Source organism: Lampris incognitus, chromosome 16, assembly GCF_029633865.1.
Source record: "Lampris incognitus isolate fLamInc1 chromosome 16, fLamInc1.hap2, whole genome shotgun sequence".
In the NCBI taxonomy this organism is placed as follows: domain Eukaryota; kingdom Metazoa; phylum Chordata; class Actinopteri; order Lampriformes; family Lampridae; genus Lampris; species Lampris incognitus.
In genome coordinates, this window is record NC_079226.1 from 11,343,491 (window position 1) to 11,364,366 (window position 20,876).

The following is a 20,876-nucleotide window of genomic DNA, read 5'->3' on the forward strand; positions in this document are numbered from 1 at the left end:
CCCATGGCTGCTTACTCAAAGTCAAATTATCTGATACCCCTGTGGGAGATTTGTGCTTTTCAGCAGAGCATCAGAATAAAAACAGACCAATTAGGGCTTTATTTCAAAAAGACTGTCACAGTTCCTTACATAATCCCATTTTGGAATGGTATAATAGAGAGTGTGCCTTGGAGAAATGAGTGGTCCTTACCTTTCAAATATTTTATTACTAATAAAGTGAGAGAAGTTACGTTGGAATTAAACCTCCCCTTAAGAGGTATAAAAAAGACACTGAATCTGAATGTTCATTTTGTAAAAATGCAATTGAAAATGTTTCACGTGTTCTGGAATTGTTCTCATACAAAGAAATTGTGGTCAGACACTCTAGTGTACATCCAAACATACTTCATTGCTGGTTTTCCTTTCTGTTTTAAGGATGTTTTCTTTGATATGTTTGATTTTAAGGTACAATGTGAAGGAAAATGCTTTAAAATAAATCTTGTATTTTTACTTGCTTAACAGTACACCCACAAGAGCAAATTCGGTGGTTCTAAACCATTTCCCCCCGTTTTTCAAAATGAACTCAATGAATATATGAACACCATAAAACATTCAAAGAACTGTAAAGTCATGAGGACTGATTCATTTGTGAACTCGCTGGACCGATGTTGGAGCAGCCTGAACTGAATTTGGTGCCGAGTTTTGACCTTTTGAATGACTCGTTTTTGCCTGTACCCCTGGTTCTTGAGTTGTTGATGTCTTTATGTTTTGTATTTGATACGGTTTTCAATAAAGTTTATTAAAAAAAACGCTCGGGCAGCGCTACCTGATAAAATGGCCGCCGTCTGCGGTTGAAACGTATCCATCCACTCGCTTCTTGTTCCGTCATCACCACCGCGCCGTGGCTTGACGCATTGCGGATCCAGCGTGGCCAATCATAAGCCACGATACAGCCAGCGGCACATTGCGGGTCTATGGTGTCCAATCAGAAACCGTCTTTCAAAAAAGAACCCCAACTTCACAGGACTCAGAATGTAACGAAAGGCGGCGATCGGAGGATATCCTTCCGCCCGGGTGTGTGTATATAGAACAAAAAAGTAATCCGCCAGAGCCGGAGGTTCGGCGGCTGTCAGAGCGGTGCCGGCGTCTAAACATGTGCAAGTAAAAATGCACCAAGGGTGAAGTTCACTGTCGTCAAAACGTTCGACTATCGTCGGATCAATATTTCGTGTGTTATTTGTTTGGCCTAAAAGCGTTTGAAAGTCTACCTGATTTACAGCTGCATGCGAGGGGTTACCCCATAATCTCTCAACGGAAGTGCCCAGATAGCTGGAAAGTCACATGAAAAGTATCTTAACACTGAGGAGGAAGCATATTAGCATATCTATTTTCTTATACAGTACATTCTTACAACTTTTCTGACATTTTGTGGTTTGTTCTAATCTGCCCATGAAGGCCTAATCAACCCCCCCCCACCAAACTATGGCTACCCAAGTACAATACATTACGCACTTTATCAATTTCTCTTCTTTAGACACCTTTGATAATTCGTGTGGGAACAGCATTGATTGAGTACCACACTGACAGAGTAAATCAGTAAAAAAAAAATTTTGATCAAAATATAAATCAGTCCTGGCCAACTAGATTTTGGAGTTGTCAATAATTCTGGTGATGTTTACATATTTTCCCATGATCTTTACATGCCAGCGGTTTTCAGCTGACCCATTTGCCAAAAAATGCTGCATTGTGTTCCAGCTGTGAATGAAGGACATAAACCGTCCTGTCTGTTCAGTGGTCAGACTGCAGACGGTGTGGTATGGTTAGACTGGTTCATGTGATTCACTCGGTCATGGGTTTGGCCCACAGACTAATACCCTGCTTTGTTTGGATGGGATGGTGTAAAAAGCCTCATTATGCTGTTGACAAGCTATGGCGTGTAAATATTTATTGACTAATGCTAACAGGCATGAGGACAGACTGGTATCCTGACTGGTATGTTAGTTACACTTTTAAAGTATCTAACCAGGCTGTGTAGACCTGCACTCCCCCATCTGCCTGCCAAAATAGTCAAACCAGACGATTATTCTAACTTATAGATTCTTGACTTCTTGTAAGTGTAATATTGATTAGCTGTTTTAAACTCAAACATAGCATCCATGTTGTGTCTGACAGGAAATCCACTGCCTTTGTCTACGTGCCGTACCCCCTGAAAAGAAATGAAGTTGAGGCTCGGGCCAAAGACAAGCTCTTCCCTTCTATCCCATTCAAATCTGACTACTAAAGCGGACGTCCTATGCTAACTGTACCAACCTTGTGCTTGGATAACAGCGGCATTTGCTGCAGGCTTTGAACTCAGGTCGTTATCTGTAATACTCAGATATTGTCAGCTTATGTCCCAGGACTTTAAAGGCATTGTCTCTAAGCTGACATTTATCCTCTCCCTTCTCTTAATAGTATTCACGTAGTGGCTTGCGGCTCTGCAGGTGCTTCATTTCAGGAACTATGTGTGAGAATGTAAATAGCTTGTGGGTCATAATTTTCAGATCAATATCGTCCCCACTAAAAACAATTCCATCCATCAATCCATTATCCAAGCCGCTTAGCATTAATGGAAATGATAAACTAATAATAAAGATAATAATAAATGTATTTATATAGCACTTTTGATATGGAGATGATAGTGAAATAGCCCGGCTAGTCAATTTTCATCCCCATTGTGTCTGTAGACAATTTTGTTGGATTGGAAGCTGGGGTTCATTTTCCATCTTGAAGTGTTAAGCTTAATTTTACTGTAAATGTAACAACGGACAACCCAGCCACTGGGGATGCACAAGCCAGTGCATTCTTAGTGCTGGTCCCAAGGCCGGATAAATGTAGAGGGTTGCATCAGGAAGGGCATCTGGCATAAAACTTTGCCAAATCAAATATGCGGATCATAAATCAGATCTCCATACCAGATCGGTCGAGGACCAAGTTATCAATGACCGCCACCAGTACTGTTGGCCAGTATGGTGCCGATAGAAACTATGCTACTGTTGGGCGAAGGAGAGGGGGAAGGCATGTCCAGAGGGAGCGGGAGAGGTGGAAGGGTAGGAGTGCGGAGGTGAGAGTCGGAACTTTGAATGTTGGCACTATGTTTGCTAGAAGGAGAGAGCTGGCTGATATGATGGAGAGAAGGAAGGTAGATATACTGTGTGTGCAAGAGACCAGGTGGAAGGGGAGTAAGGCCAGGAGCATCGGAGGTGGGTTCAGAGGTGGGTTCAAACTCTTCAAACCATGGTGCGGATGGGAGGAGAAATGGGGTAGGGGTAATTGTGAAGGAAGAGTATGTCAAGAGTGTGCTGGAGGTGAAGAGATTGTCGGACAGAGTGATGAGTATGAAGCTGGAAATTGAAGGTGTATTAATGAATGTTAGCATATATGCCTTGCAAGTTGGGTATGAGGTGGAAGAGAAAGAAGAACTCTGGAGTGAGTTGGATGAAGTGGTGGAGAGTGTACCCAAGGAGGAGAGCGGTGATTGGAGCAGACTTCAGTGGGCATGTTGGTGAAGGGAACAGAGGTGATGAAGACGTATTAGGTAGGTATGGTGTCAAGGAGAGGAATGTGGAAGGACAGATGGTGGTGGATTTGGCAAAAAAGATGGAAATGGCGGTGGTGAATATATATTTCAAGAGGGAGGAACATAGGGTGACATATAAGAGTGGAGGAAGGTGGAAGGTACACATAGGTGGAGTATACCTTATACAGGAGGTGTAGTCTGAAAGAGATTGGAGACTGCAAGGTGGTGACAGTGGTGAACGTAGCTGGGCAGCATTGGATGGTGGTTTGTAGGATGTCTGGAGACTAAGAGGAACAGAGTGAAGGCAGACCCAAGGATCAAATGATGGAAGTTGAAGAAGGAAGGCTGTTGTGTGGAGTTCAGGAAGGAGCTAAGACTTTCTATTATTGTTATCATCATCATAATTATTATTAAGAGAGGCACTGGATGTAAAGATGGATATCATGTCAATTTATTTAGCTTGCTTCTCTCTCACAAGGGTGTATACATTTAATGATTTGTGATTTAATGATAAGTGCACAGTCATCCATTTTATAGCCCCAGAAGTTGTAAAGCACTTTGAGCGGCGGTTGCAGCTAGAAAAGCGCTATATAAAATGCAACTTGATTGATTGATTGATATGTCCTTAGTGTAATCCTAATCCTCTCAGCTTCCCTGACTGAAAAGGAACCATGGACACATGAAGTAGGCCTACATTCCTCTCTGACACACGAGCAGTCCAAAAACATGTCTTTTCAATCAAAAAGATGATGTGTTGGTGGGTGAATGGAAAATAGAGGTCGTGAGTGACATATTCCAAGTCATGGTATCTCAGACCTGAGATAGCTGGCCTGGCAGCTTGTCCAGGGTGTCTCCCTGCCTGCCGCCCAATGACTGCTGGAATAGGCTCCAGCATCCCTGTGACCCTGACAGCAGGATAAGCGTTTTGGATAATGGATGGATGGATGGATGATATCTCAGACAAGAATACAGCGGTGCCTTCTTTTGTTGTTGACACTCAGGGACTGGACGACAATATGTTGCACATGTTTATTTGATTGGGTAAATTCTGTGTAAACTACTAATAAGACACGTTAGTCCCTAGTTAATGGGTCTGGCCCTTCAACCGAGCGGTTAGCGATGTCGCCTTGTGGTGCAGTACACCCCGTATCGAATCCCGCACCGGGCAAGAAAGTGACCGGTTACATCTGTATTTCTAAAATTGAATTTTGAAAATAGAAAAGCCCCATGTCGCGTGTACCGTCATCATGTGCGTGCTTCAAGATCTAGAAAAGCAAGAAAATAAGTAAGTTACTCGCCTAAACTTGATGTGACGGTGTACTAAGAGCGTATTTTATTTAATTTCTTATTGTTTGTTTGTATTTTTTTTGCCCGGCTATATAAGTGGTTTGGATAATGGATGGACGTATTGTTCTTCTTATTCCTTAACCTTAGGTAATAAAATTCGATGAATTGAGAAAAAAAAAGAAAAAAAGAAACCGGAAGTGTGTGAACCACTGTGGGCGGAGCGTTTTCCTCTCGTGCGGAGGAATACAGCGTTATACGCGGCAGTTGTGCGGCCCTTTCCACCCTCTCTTAGCTCGACCGTGCGGTGTTAGCGGCAGCCGTCCATCTCCTGTACCCCCCCGTTAGCCTTAGCGGACCGACAGCGCCGGCGCCTAGCAGACATGGTGAGTGCAACATCGGCCGCCTCTGTACGTACGCCTCCGAAGTGCACCGTGTTTGAATGGCGTTGCGAAAGGAAAACGCGTGAAATGTTGCCCGAACATCGGCGCCGACTAAATACACCGCCCGCCTCCATTGCGGAGGCTGTGCCGTGTAAACGTTATTTACAAGGTGGGGGGGGGGGGGGGGTCGCTGGTTAGCACGGGCGGCTAACCAGTGACTGCGGGGTTTGAGCCCGGCTTCGTCGGCGCGCAGACGCCGGTCCGTCCGTCGGTCGGCTTTAGCGGAACCCGTCGGCGGCGGTGCCGACCCGTTCGCGGTGCGCGCACGTCGGTGCCGGTTGCCTGCTAATCTTAGCTCGGCGGCTAACGTGACAGCCTCGCGGGCGGACGGGCGGGCGGGCGGGTGTCCGTGCCGTGCCTTGCCGCTGTAGCGGTGCGGGAAGGCGAAAGGAGAGTATTGCGCGTGCGGGTGCACCGGCCGAAAAGCGTTCCGAATTATAACGTCACAGTAGAAACCCCCCCCCCTTCTAAATTCTGCTGTTTCGATAGAAAAGCGTTCTGAACTCACTCGGTCCCAGTCCACGTTACCCACTCCAGTGAAGTCTACTGGAAAGAGGGGGGTGGGGTGGGGGGGTGATATCTGTATCTGGTAACTGTCTCCTCCGAACAACAGTTGGGTTTTATATTATGCAATAGTTGTCCAAATGAAATATTCCATTTTGTTAACCCCCCCCCTTTCCCCCCTCGGACTGTCTTCTGTACTCGGCGGTGGATAAAAATGTGGTTAAAACATCTGGTGTGTTTGGTATTTTAACAATTTGTTATTACAAGCGACATTATTAGAAAGAGAGCTTTGGTCAGAAATGAGCAGGGGAGCGTTCATTATAGACAGCATTATATATACATATACCCCCCCCCCCCCAGTTTAACCGTCTCTTAAGTGTTTCCCAAACTTTTTCTCTGGGGACCCAAGTCAATTTTATTTGTATAGCCCAATATCACAAATTAGGCATTTGCCTCAGGGGGCATTACAGCAACACAACATCCTGTCCTTAGACCCCCGCATCGGATAAGGAACAAGTCCCTAAAAAAAAAAAAAAATCTTGAACAGGGGAAAAAAAAAAAACTTGGAACACCCACCTTTTAAAAAAAATGACAACCCTAATGACCCAATTCACAATAGGCCTTATCTGTAACTCGTGAGAAGAGCGAATTTGGGCATCAACATTCAGTTCAATTCAATTTTATTTGTATAGCCCAATATCACAAATTACAAATTTGCCTCAGTGGGCTTAACAGCAACGCAACATCCTGTCCTTAGACCCTCTCATCGGATAAGGAAAAACTCCTTAAAAAACCCTTTAACAGGGAGAAAAAATAGGAAGAAACCTCAGGGAGAGCAACAGAGGAGGGATCTCTCTCCCAAGACGGACAGCGTGCAATGGATGTTGTGTTCACGCAATTTACATAATGCAACATTGAAAGAGGATAACAGAATTATAATGGACATAACATTTATGAAGAACATGATGCACAGGATGCCAAGCAGTGTCCACGTGCCAACGGAGCAGTCCAGCAGTCCTGAATTTGGGCATAAACATTTTTACCGCCATTTCCACATCACCTTATATTACCTTAAATAGGTAAACCGGCCGTTTCAAAGATATATGCGTTCAATAAATCGCAACTTAGTTTTATGCATGTGGTATTGAAAACATATATGTGTTAAATACTTTATAAATGAGACCAGTTAACTTCATTTAGGCGGAGTTAACTGGCTCTCGTTTTTTCCTCATCAGTAAAACAAACTGGAAGTACGCTAACCTGTCATATTAGATTCGATGTCATAAGTACAATTATCAGAACAATACGAACATTCAGTACTATCAAAACCATGCTTCTTGTTGAACCTTTTTGTAGGTTTGTTTAAGTGCAGCTATTATCAAACAGTCAAATCAATTCGAACAGTCAACAATCAATTTGTTAACCACATCAGGTCTATTCCATGTCAAGTCTCGTTAGGCTTATCATGCGCTATTTACTTATCCTGAATATCTTTTTAGGCCTACTCCAAATATCCAGTTATGCATACACCTTGCTAATGTGATAGGTGGGCCTGCTTGCTTTTTAGTATTGCATTCCAGTCTGTACAAGAAGAGAGCGCGGCACGCAATATTGGGTAATTATGGTGAAAACTGAGTGCGATCGAAAAATGCCAACAAGCCTCCTCATTTGGCTCAAAAGTGTACTGCAGATATAAATCTTAAAGGACTATGGAAGAAATTCGGCCAATTTATTTGGCGACCCAAATGAAATCTCCTGCGGCCCACCTGTGGGTCGCAGCCCCGTCTCTAGGAATGACTGGTCCAGATGAACGGAATGCTGCTCCTAACTGAGCTGTAGTTCTAGGTCGCAGTTGAAAATGGTTTCTTTTGCTAAAACCATATTTTCAGTTGATACTCACTTATAAAATCTATCAAAATAAAGTCTTTTATGTCCGCTCAATAATCCAGAAAGTAAATCACAGAAGGTGAATCAGTTCATCTGGACACAATGTTTAGTGGGAGATCACTCATCCAAGTGACTGCCATTCTCAACTGACTTGCAGGTATCCAGGTATGTGATGAGGAAACAACCATCCCTGAACCGAGGGGGTGGTGTGTGTGTGTGTGTGTGTGTGGGGGGGGGGGGGCTAAGAGTACATCTGTCGCCATCTTACAATGCTTTGATTGCAGCTATTCCCCCATCTTCTGTGACGAGTACACATGGCCATTGAAACTAGTAAATGATCTAGGCGGTTTGCATATGAAAGCAATTGGTTTCGGGTGTTATGCAACTGTGCTGTTTGTAAGGGTGGGGGGATACCTGCAGTCAGTTGAGACCAGTGAAGTCACTTTGGAAGAGTGATGAAATGTTTCTCCCGCTAATTGTTGTGTCTCGATGAACTGATCCACCTTCTGTGATATCAACATGAAAGGCTGTAGGAAAGGAAGTGTTGAATGTGACGGAACTAATTTCTCACAGAACTGACTTCCACCCTGGGCTGTGATGCATTTAAGCAGAAACTGAATAGTGGGTATACAATTATTATACTTCCTAAGAAATGGCTAGATTTTGAGCACTCTGCCATAGACGTCAGTAGAGCAGGAACCACAAACTGGAACCCATGGGGAACGAGCATGACCTTAATGATCCTTATGATGTCGGCTACAAGACATGGCTTTCACTCCCCAACATTACATTATGGCTCTGCGTGTATGGTTAGTTAGTTGTGTGGCAGTTTACTGCCTGATGTTGTCCAAAGATCAAAATGACAAGTGAAACTAAACTGGTGCTGAATGCCTTGTGACGTGGTGTTTTGTTCTTGCACATACTGCGTCACTTTTCGATATAACCAGAATTTGGTCATGGTGTTAAGTATTTATTTCCATTTAAGGCCAGGCCTGTGTGGCGATGAGGTTGTCAACGAGGACACTGGCAAGCGGTTGAATGGTGTTGTAAACATCAAAAAGAAAAGTCAATATCGCTATCCGACAGTTTGTTCCATCTCATCTGCCTGTACAACACTTATCCTGACAAGATGGAAAAGGACAATCTGCCAAAATGGTTATTCCCATGGTCTTTCTGTACCACTGAAAACAATACAGCTAAGCCTTTACTCACTTATAATGAAAAGATACTTCATGGAGCCACTTTGCTGACATTGTGTGACAATGAATTGGTAAATGTTGTTACTGTCCCCAAGGTAATTTTCCAGGGATATGAATACATTTCTGGGTCAGAACTGTTGGCACATAACTGTAAAATGTTTAATAAGGCAGATATGCAATGTGTCCCTAAAGGGAACTTTCCGTTTGTTTTGTGATGGCATCACAAAATTCATAATTGGATTCTTCACTATTGACTTTTTGGAAGGAGCTGTTTACATTCACTTACATCTGGCAGTCTGTGATTGGCGTGGACCTTTTCTGTCGTTACAAAACTTTTTAGCCGTAACTTGCTGACCAAGCCATAGTTCTACTTTTTCCTGTGACGAATACTGTAATCTGATTCGGTAGACTCAGTGTTGTCAGTTCAGGTTCGTGTTTGTAAGATGTGATTGGCTGGTAACAGACAGTATGACATTTAAGGTACACTGATTAAAAAGAAATACCAATAGCCTTCTTAAGTTTATCTCGGTGCAGTCTTTCCCCAACACATGGCTACATGAGCAAATGTGTTTCATTTGGGTTTTTATAGAACGTGGCTATATATAGCCCATCGTTGAGTGTCCATCTGGCTCAGTCAAATGCCAGTTTGGATCAGGAAATGTTGTTTGTTCACTTTTTACCAAATTACAGCAAAATAAAGTATGCCCAACTCGAATTTGTAGTTGTCAAGTAAACATTCTTATTAGTAGATTGGGTAACACTTCTAACAGAACCACCCCAGCTATGGCGGTGGTTGTAGAGCTGTGCCACCAGCAACCAGTAATGATGTCATTTTATCCCAATGTTATAGTTTAATAAATTCAAAATATAGGGTTATTTTTAATGACGGTTTACAGCTATGATAGTACTTTGTTTGTGGTAACTCTATGTAGACTGAATCAAGGCAAATTGTGCTAAATTATTACTTTCTGTTCGTGACCAGTAAGATGACCAGCGTTGGCGATTATAACCAAACGGAGACCATTTGGTTCCCTTTCCTCATGGATATGCAGTTAATAGATGTTAAAACTTTGGCCCTGGACATTCAATCTGTCACATTAAAAGGCTCCTGACGCTTCAGTTTCTATAGCGACCCGGAGGATGGATTAGTTACCATGGCTACACCATAGCTGGTTGTTTTGTGATTGCTGTAGCTACCTGAGTGTATCCACCCAGGCTTGTTATACCCAAAAAGTTGCATCACTTGAGACGATTAGATCCCAGAGCCTCCTAGAAGACTCCATAAGACATGTTGCCTGGCAATGTAATGCAATTCCAGTCGGTACTCTTCAGGGACAAATTTAGTTTCAACATGTTGTGACTATAAATTGGCGAAGAAGACTGCTCTCTGCTGCTCCGTTTATAAAGCTAAACTGCACGTTGGCTGTGTATGGACTAACCGAAAAGGCCTCGCTAAATCGGTCGTACCTCCATGCCCTCTTCATTTGGCTAAATGCAATCGCAGCAAGAATGCATGTACTGCAAAAATGCAGTCCTTCATTCATGATGAAACATTTCCCCTCAACCGTGCCTTTTATATTAGGCAGTGCATTATTAATATCTTATGTATTATGCAAGTGTTGTAGACTGTGTTAAAGATTGATGTTGTTTAGCTGAGTGCAAGATCGTTCCAAATGGCTGTTAATTTTTACTAGAGGGGTGGATATTTGTCGAAAGATTATTCAGAAGAGAACACCTGCTTGTTTATTGACTCAAATACAATCTACAGTATAGGCTACCAATGACAAATGTTTGTTTTCCCCTCGATTCATCCATCGGGCCTTCCATTGCATATGCTCCATCTGTCTCCACACACACACACACACATACACACACACGGTCTTTTAGAAATGTGGCCTGGCTTGCCAAGCATTACAGCACCATGTGAGGAATTCGACCTGGCTATTGGAGTAGGTTAACAGTTTGTTACTTTCCCCAGAAGACAGTAGGACACACACACACAAGTGAACACTGTCCCTCTTTCTCGGCTACGCATCATTAGTACGGCCTGTAATGATCTATTACCTCAGTGTGTCTTAACAGTTTTTGACCGGGCCAACCCTACAAACGCGAACGTCCGCGGGCGACCAATTCGGAGTGACTGAGTGATCAAGTTGCATGATTGGGCAGCTGGATCAGGTGACCAACGATGTCACTTAAGTTACACGATTGCTCGGCCAACCAGCAACATCACTGGTAAACACGGGGGTGGAAGTTAAAAATTAATCGGCGCAGCGGTTCCGGCTCATTCCACAATAATTGCACGCCAACGAACGGAATGCATTGCTGCTCGTGCATACAACCGAAATGCTAAGAGCAGAATGTTTTGCTGCTCTTTACACACCTGGTTACGCACTGTGACAGTCCAGTGTAGAGCGGAATGGGAGGGAAAACAGCCGTCCATCTGCTGAGAGTGCACAGTTCAAGCACCCCAAACAACAATCCCTCTGACAAAACACTCCATACTGAGTGAGTCTCAGAAAAACAAGACATCCGCCTTTAGAAACATGAAAGAGGAGGGGGAGTTACCGGATAATTTAATTGTAATTATAACTATCCTAATTAACTTCTCTTTCAAATCAAACATCCCAAGATATGAGTGGGAAGTACTGTTCTTCCAACTGAATTTTTTTTTTTTTTACTAGAACGTAGCTTATCTGTGTTATGTGATATGCCACTTCAGTACACTTAACAACAAATATTACTGGGGCCACTACAGAAAATTGCAGATGAACATTTAATATCCAGGAATTCACATTATAGACACTACCACTGACTAAAGTTGGGTACCATTCACATACCATTCACATTTGAACCATTACTGGTACCTGGAATTTGGTACCGGTACTCAACGGTACCTTTTTTTTTGGCACTTTACGCTCTTGGTAATAACAAAAATGTAATTCAGTTGTAAAAAAATAAGTTAACGTCCGGGTGGCGTGGCAGTCTATTCTGTTGCCTTCCGACACGGGGATCACCGGTTCGAACCCCCATGTTACCTCCGGCTTGGTCGGGCGTCCCTACAGACACAATTGGCCGTGTTTGCAGGTGGGAAGCCAGATGTGGGTATGTGTCCTGGGCACTGCGCTAGCACCTCCTCTAGTCGGTCGGGGCACCTGTTCAGGGGGGAGGGGGAACAGGGGGAATAGCATGATCCTCCCACGCGCTACGTCCCCCTGGCGAAAATCCTCACTGTCAGGTGAAAAGAAGCAGCTGGCGACTGCACGTGTATCAGAGGAGGCATGTGGTAGTCTGCAGCCCTCCCTGGAGCGGCAGAGGGGGTGGAGCAGAGATTGGGACGGCTCGGAAGAGTGGGGTAATTGGCTGGATACAATTGAGGAAACCCCCCCCCCCCCAAAAAAAAAAAGTAAACAAGCATGAAACTGTCCAGACCCACGGCGCACCCACAAAGTGTGAAGTCAATCAGATGAACGGTTGTCAAGAAAATCGAAAGACGGACAGACTCCTTCCATTTTAGTTAGATTGTTATTCCAAGGGACATTGAAATGTATATAGTTAATATACGAAGACTAACGAGCACGTGCTTTCATCCTACTAAACGCTTACTGACGCCTGCTAAAGCGTCCCTCTCAGGTCGTCCATGAGTGAGTGACCACAATTTGCAACGCATAGCCCACAGCGCCAGTTGTACGGCATCGTGAGCTTTGCATTTCGTACCACAAATATCGCAGCAAGCGTTGTCTGCGTCAAGTTTGGGGGAAAATGTAACCACCCGTGCGACCATTATCGGCTTGCCATAGCTTTGACTGTGTTGGACTAGTACAAGCTGTAGGTTTAGGGGAGGGGTAACGTAGTCTTGCTGTCTCTCTCTTTCTCTTTCGTATACTCACCCAGATGCGCACTTGCGGTAAAATAGAAGGGATTTTTCGAAGGCTCAAGGAATCTTACCCACATTTATTTTCATTCACAATCCGCTCCCAAGGTACCGAAATTTGGCATTGGTTGATTTAACGTGAATCGGTACTCGGTAGTACCTACGTAATTCGGTCGGTACCCTAAAAGTACAAAGTTTGGTACCCAACCCTGCCAGACTATCCCCCGTAACAAAATGGCCAGAATTTTGAACATTGACCATACACGGTCCAGCCATATACTAGGTTTTGACATAGTCTTTGACCTAAACGCGGTGATGTGAGAACATTTATGAGCATCATTATTTAACAGCAGTACTCAGAGACACAAACCTATGTTTCTATATTCATTGTCTATATCCTATAAGCCTTTGTGTCTGTTAGTTTTTCCACATCATCTTGTGACCCTGCTTGGAATCCCCATCCCAGGTTGGGAACTATTATCTTTTCGTGTACCAATGACCTGCAGGTTGGGCATTTTAGTCTCCTCCCTCTGTCTTCCTGTGTTCTCCGTGACTATACCAATGAAGGATTTTTAGAAGTTGTATATTAATGTGTAGTGATACAGCCTACTACAGAAAAGAATTATTGTACCATTTTTTTTTTCTGACAACATTCAAGGCAGGTGTTTTGTTTTCCTGGCATGAGTCATTCAGATTTAGCCTTTCAGTTTAACAACTTTGATGCTCTGAGGGCCAATTTCTTTACCCTGGGCAAACTAACTTGATATTTTTTCAACATGAGGCTATAATTGGTACTTTTGTAAAGAGATCCATCATGCCAGCTGAATTTCTTTTAGGCGAATGTGTGTCGATTGTGGCGTTGTCCTTTTTTCATCTTCTTTTCTGTCAAGTGCTATTATTGCAAGTCAGCCCATGGGGCTCAGAAACTCTTAGAAGGATTTATAAGAAGGAGAGAAAAGATGACAAGAGGAGCTCATAGGAACGTGGGAAGGATGATAATGACAGGTTGGGGAAAGACACTATGATGCTACTGACCAGGGGCTGGATTTTGTGAAGGATCTGTTTGACTGTTTTTTTTTTTTTCCCTGTTGTACCCTTGGACCATCTTGTTGCTTATGCAAATAAGGAAGCGGCTTGTGGAGGACAGCAGTTAAAAATTCAATTCGTCTGCACCAAGATTTAGAGAAAGGGCAAGTTACCACTCCACTCAAAACGTATTTTAAAAAGCATAGAAATGAGGCTTGTGTTGTAAGGGGCCATCCCAAGGAACTAGTGAAATCTGGCATGTGCATCACAGAGCCTATGCCTGTTGGAGTGACGTACAGCCTGTATGGAGAGGGACCAAGCCAGAGGAGACGGTTTGAGGTGTGTGGTTGTGACCCACGATGCTTGAGGGGGTGGTGGGGTCAGCTGTCTCTGGCCAGCCAACACCTCCCACCCCCACCGGGAGCAGCAACTGTAGCAATGAGATGATGGACCGCAGATTAGCACGTGCTCACTCTAAAACACACACACACATGCATTAAATAACTTCTGAGACACGTGCACTCCCATGACCTCCCCTGGCCTGGCTAGTTTCCCTGTGACACTTGCACTCCATCAGACGGTGTTGAAGACTCTCCCTCTACTGACATCTAATACTGCCCGTCCCGACTACTGCAGGAGGTGGACACATAACTTAATCCAACGGTCTCTATCCCTTTGTCCATCTCTGCTGACTGTATATCTGTCGCAAGGGTGGACAGACAGCCAAGCCTTTCACTGTCACTCTATCATACAGACAGTGAGTGAGTCAGTCTCTCTCACATACTCAGTTGGAGTCAGACAGAAACGAGGGAAGAGCAGTCTGGTCATTTTAACCCAGAATGCTGCAAGATAGTGATAGATGAAGAGAGTTAAGCAGCTACATAGACGGATTTATTGGCAGACAGACAGAAGGGCAGGTGGCCAGACGGACATCAACGGACGGACCTTTCTCAGTCATCCTACTATCCTGAAGCAGAGACGTCAAGGGTCTTCTGACTCATGCGTTGGTTTGAAAGAGGTCGTGATCCAACCACTGACCTTTTACAGCTTTGGAGCGATAGTGATGGCTGCCATCCCCCTCATCTAATTATTATTATCCATCCGGTGGGAATTGCAAAGGCTTCCATCGTCCCTCCATCCACTGATTGATCCGCTGACTCTACTCACCTGGGGAGATTAAAGGACAAGTTCACCCATTTTTCTGCCCATTTCTGCATCCACCCTACTATATAAACATCCAGGAGGACTAAAGGAGAAATCCCTCTGCCAATTCAGCAAGAAATTTTCTCACCATCCGTCTGTTCATCCAACCATTCAGAGATTGTGAAAACTATTGCCTGTCCGTTTACTCCTCCATCTGTATTACCTGTAAAGTCGGGCTGACGGGCAGCTATCCCTCCCTTTTTATCTAGCAATAAATTCTTCCTATCGCAGAACTGCTTCCTATCACGGAACCTGTCTTGCCAGCCAGCATGCTACCTAAGAAAGCGGTCCTTTACCCTGCTGAAGATGGACTGGTGAGCCTGTCCATGGTCTATGACCTCCTGAATGAACAGCAGTACTTCTACAAGGAACTCCTCCAGCAGCAGGAGAGGAACTACAAAACCTTCCTTCAGATGCTGGTGGATTCATCATCCAGCCGCATGGACAGCTTAGTTAAGGAGCTCCAGAACTTAAAGAACTGCCTGCAGACAACCAAAGCAGAGGTGGAAGAGGTTAAAAAACAGGGAACCCAGAACACACACCGGGCCGAGTGCCTGGCCGAGGGGTTGGTGATGGTCCGGGGGGCGCTGGACGGCCTGAGTATCAAAATGGGGGTTATGGGGGTAGCAGCAGTAAGAGGAGGAGGTGGGATAGATATGAAGCATCACAAAGGACGTGGAAGAGACGGAGGAGGTGGGGGGTTGAGGCTGGATGGGGGAGGTGTGAAGGCTGCAGAGCCTAAAGCGATGAAGCTGGTGGCAGACCTAACAGATATCCACTTTGAGGAGTTTCAGGTGGAATGTCATACACGTGCAAACATACATACGTTATTGAAAATTTGCTTAAAGTACTTGGCATAGAGCGTATATTTGTATGGGTGCTTATGTTTGCCTTGTTGATTGGCATCAAAAACACTTGCTGGGTTGAGCAGCGTTATCCAGTGATGCATAAATGAGTTTGGTCATACTGGTTGTAGTAGTTTGAAAGCTGATCTCAGCTAGTTATTAGTAAGACCAGTTGTGTTTAACGTCTCCATGCTGTGATGCAGGGTCTTTTAAACATGTTGATGTTAAAGTGGGGACCCATCACCAATAGTCTTGCAACCTGTTTCGATCTTGCCTTATAGTTGAAGCAACTATGAACAACGTTAAAGCTTGAGAAGTAATTTTGACTTCTTTCTGTCCTTTTTTTAGGCTGATCAGTTAACAGAAGAGCAGATTGCTGGTAAGTAACAAATAGAAGGAAAATGTTTTGCTATTTTATGTTTTTAAGTTGAACATCAACACTCTCACTCAGTGGTTCTTGTCTTAGAGAAATAGACATTGACTTTGCCATCTGATATGTCATGTGCTGTTGCCGATATTCTCTTCTCATCCTCAGAGTTCAAGGAGGCCTTCTCCCTTTTTGACAAGGATGGGGATGGAACAATCACCACTAAGGAACTGGGCACTGTCATGAGGTCACTGGGTCAAAACCCCACCGAGGCAGAACTCCAGGACATGATCAACGAGGTGGATGCTGATGGTAAAGATGGTTCCACTTGGGGCCTCGTTGGACCAGGGTTTCAGTGTTAAAGGTGTTGTGTGTTATCCTAATAGAATCCTGACCACTGTCGTTCAGTGATTTGAATGACAACAAATCAAAGCAAACGAGACAAACCTCCAGTCCTGTGTTTTTTGAATAATGCAGAATGGGGGGGCACAAGTCATTTACTCTTTATAAATTGCTACAATTCACTGACCCCTGCTAACATTTACTAGTCAAATTATGCTTCAGTAAAATGGTGTTAAACATGGCACCTTTTAAATCTGAAGTCTGGGTTTCTTGGCCGCTCTTTTAGCAAATCACGAAGGAAATAAGTTTCCATCTATATGGTCACATGTCTCTCCTTCACCACTGACACATGACCTGTCTCCTAGGCAATGGGACCATTGACTTCCCAGAGTTTCTGACAATGATGGCGAGGAAGATGAAGGACACAGACAGTGAGGAGGAGATCAGGGAGGCCTTCAGGGTCTTCGATAAGGTGCTTATGAATTAACAAACTGTATTACTCTGTTGCCTAATAAAAGTTGTGTGTGACATCGAAGGTGTGGGGAAAAAGATATCGGAGCCTGACATGTATTAACCTGGTAACATGTCCCTTGGCTAGGACGGTAATGGTTACATCAGTGCAGCAGAGCTGCGTCACGTGATGACCAATCTCGGGGAAAAGCTAACAGACGAAGAGGTGGACGAGATGATCAGAGAAGCTGACATTGACGGAGACGGACAGGTCAACTATGAAGGTAGGAGGGACTGCGGAGTAATGACCACTTAGTAACAATCCAACCCCAGTAATAATCCAACTCCAGATCTGTTCTAGATATTTCTAAAATGGGCTTACACTATAAAACAAGACTGCATATTTACCAGCCTTACCACAAACAGATTCACAGTGTGTGCACAATTGTATACACGCATTCAAACACTATTAATGGCAGACTGTTGTTCCATGGTAGCTACATTTGTAAGAGATTGGCTGGCACTAATTAAAAACACCATAATTTTTTAAAAATGGTGCAGTTAAGTAGACACCTTTTCTTTTTCACACCAATAAAGGGGCAAATTTTGATTGTTAGCTGATGGCAAATGCCAGTTTGAGTACTATCATGACACCATGTAGAGAAATGGGTCAAAACGTTTGAACAGGCAATTTGTGGTACTGATAAACAGACACCAAAAAGTTGTGATAACCGATTTTGTTGATGAATAGTAAAAAAAACAAAACAAGAACATTGTTGATGCCATGAGTAATTTTAGCTGTATATTTTGAACACTGTTCTTAATATTGTTTTCCCTCTTTGTTTTTACAGAGTTTGTCCAGATGATGACCGCCAAATGAGGTGGCCCTCAAACACAAAGAATCAGTCAAATGTTTTACTTACCTCTTATTGCAAAAATCTACATTTATTCATGCCGTTTCTGTATAGAAAACTTAAACTGAATGTTGAAAAACTAAAAAATCTGTCCATATAAACGAGTTAAAAAAAAAATTAAAAATGCAAAAAAAGTAAATGAATCTGCATGTACTGGCTTGTATTCCCGCCCCCAGCCCTGAGCTGCCCAATCAAATTACTACTTGTTAGCTGAGCAGCCAATCTGCAGCCAGATAGTTTGGCAACTGTTCCCCTGCTTCCTGGTTCCATCTGCGTGATGTCATGATTATTTGGGCTGGCCAATCACCTTTCATATATTAACTTCCTTTTTTTTCTGTTCTTCATGCATGCAGCTTGAGACAGGTTTATTGCGGCAGCGCTGACAGCGGAAAACTGTCGGCGGTCCTCAAAAGACCTTAGGTTGTGGAGAGGGAGGGAAGGGAGGGGTAGTGGGGAATGGTTGAGGCTCTGCAGGGAGAAAGAGCGAGAGAACGAGATGGGAGTGAATGAACCAGTGAAATCTTTGCAGTTTGCTTGTCTAAATGAACTAAATGACAGATATTTTTAAGAAAACGTTTCGATTAAATAAAAAAAAAAACTCATTTTAGATTCTATGTGTCTGGCATGTCAGAATACTTGCTCTATTCTTTGATCTTGTGTGTTTACCTTTTTTTGGCGGGGGGGAGGGGTGAAGTTGGGTGGGGGGCTGGATTATTAGCCCCTTGGCAGGTGGGTGACTTCTAGACTGTCGGAGGGAATTGGGTAGGCCCAGAGCTGACACTAAGGTGATTTTTGAGGCAGTATAAGTGGTCAGTATTGCTTTCAACCAGGTAGTCGATTGAAAACTGAGTTGGAAAAAAAAAACACAACCTTACAGCACATGTAGACTGAAGAGAACAGAAGTCACAGATGAATTGTGGATGTTTCTATTTATAAAGGAAATGTTTCCGTCCGCATGTATTGCCTCAAACGTTGCCTGTGTGTCATAATTTTACAGGGTGTTGATTTCAGTTTAGTGGGCACGGGGCCGGTGCTTTGCAGCGTTTCTATGTGTGTGTGTGTGCGTGTGTATGTGTGCGTGCGTGCGTGGATGTGTGTGCGGGGGGCAAGGCCCGGCCCAGTCCAACTGTTCTGTTCAGTTCAGTTGATCTGCATTCCAAGTTGTACATGCTAGTCTTTACATTTTGTTTTTCCAATAAAACATCATGAATTAAGATCTCTCGCCCCCCTTTTTTTTTTTTGTCAGACACTTCACCGTTGACCTAAACTACATGTTCACAGTGGACTTGGTCTTTTTTTGAGACCTAATTCTGAAGGGGATGTTAGCTTTAAATGACTAATTCGAGTCACGTGCTCCCCCATCCCTGGAGGAGTGTTGGTTTTTCAAATGCCATCACTGTCATATATGGCTTGACTGGATATTCCAGATGTTGAGGTTATTGCAGATCTGGGGAACAGAAATCACAAAGTCAGCAAACAATTAAGCTCTCACAACTGTAATATTCTGTTGAGACGGTAAAGTTAAGAGGGTTTTTTGTCTCTGTTCAGGTCCAGTTAAGATATCAGGAGATGAAAATCTACTTAAACATGTTAAATATAATTTAGTTGTATGAGGCAAATAATTGTGAAATAAAAGTGTTTTTCAGTTTGTGAGCGCCTGTCAGCAGCCATTAAATATTGGTTCCAAATGGTATTTGGTTGATTTCTGTCTGAATACATAAGAAAGGCAGTGGAATAGCTGCTGTCTTCGCTGATTCATATAGCTGCAAGGAAATCCCCCTCAGGAAATTCATGTCTTCTGAATACGTTGTATTGCTACGATTTTAATAATTACTGTCGTCGGCCACCAAAATCTAAACATGGCTTTCTTGGTGAGTTTTCAGAGCTACCGTCTATGGTTTCCACTGATTATGATTGTTTCATCATCCTGGGCGATTTTAATGTTCATGTTGGCAATCAGACCCCAGTGCTAGAAACCTAATTAGCTTACTGGAGGCATCTGCTCTCACTCAGCATGTTTCCGGACCCACCCACAATAAGGGGCATGCTCTAGACTTAGTCATATCAAAAGGACTTAATATTACGGTGCCCTGTGTCATGGATGTTGCTATCTCTGATCACTGTTGTATTTTTTAATGTGCCTGCTCTTCCTGTACAACAGAAGAGCACTCGAATGATAAAAAATAAAACGCTTCATTGACAATGATACAATTGAAACCTTTCAGAAAACTAAATGAGTTGTCACCGTTCATGTCATCACAAACTGAGGATCTTGTGAACAATTTCAGCTTAAAAATAAGAAATATCTTTGACAACATTGCACCTGTGAAAACTAAAAACAGAAAAACAAAAAGCCCCCTGGAGAAACGGAGTGGCTGTTAGGCAGCTTAAGACAGTGGAGAAGGACTAAACTTCAGGTTCACCATGAAATTTACAAGGATAGACTGAGCAAGTACAGCAAAGAAATTAAACAGGCAAGACAAGTCTTTTTCCTCTAAAATCATTAATGAAAATATTAACAATAGTAAAGTGCTTTTCTCTACTATTGACCGACTTTTTAATCCACCATCTCCAAACCCATCAGAGATGCTGTCCACTGAAAAATTCACTACATTCTTCAATAACAAAATTATTGCCATTAGACAGAACATTAGTGCCTCAAGATCCAGTAATGAACCTACCCTTCAGTTCTCCAGAAATATCACTGGCGCCATGTCTCACTTTGACACTCTAGACCTTAAAAGTCGAGACAATATTGTTAGGCAGCTCAGGTCGTCCACTTGCTGCTTGGATCCTCAACCTACTAAATTTTTTAAAAATGTTTTTAATTGCTTAGCACATGATGTTTTAGAAATTATTAACTACTCTCTTCGGGCAGGTATATTTCGTGCAGCACTTAAGACAGCTGTTGTTAAACCACTTCTGAAGAAGAGTAATCTTCATGCAACAGTTATTGCCAATGACAGGCCCATCCCCAACTTACCATTCCTCAGCAAAATC

The 20,876-nt window shown here is 43.4% G+C and overlaps 1 protein-coding gene across 1 annotated transcript; it reads left to right on the top strand.

The window, feature by feature from the left end:
- Window positions 1–5,080: 5,080 nt before the first annotated feature.
- calm1a (calmodulin 1a) lies at window positions 5,081–19,090 on the top strand. The gene is made up of 6 exons (XM_056296460.1): window positions 5,081–5,208; window positions 16,152–16,182; window positions 16,339–16,482; window positions 16,878–16,984; window positions 17,111–17,246; window positions 17,814–19,090. Exons 1-6 carry the CDS (start codon window positions 5,206–5,208, stop codon window positions 17,840–17,842), a joined length of 450 nt encoding a protein of 149 aa, XP_056152435.1. The 5' UTR covers window positions 5,081–5,205; the 3' UTR covers window positions 17,843–19,090.
- The last annotated feature ends 1,786 nt before the right edge of the window (window positions 19,091–20,876 follow it).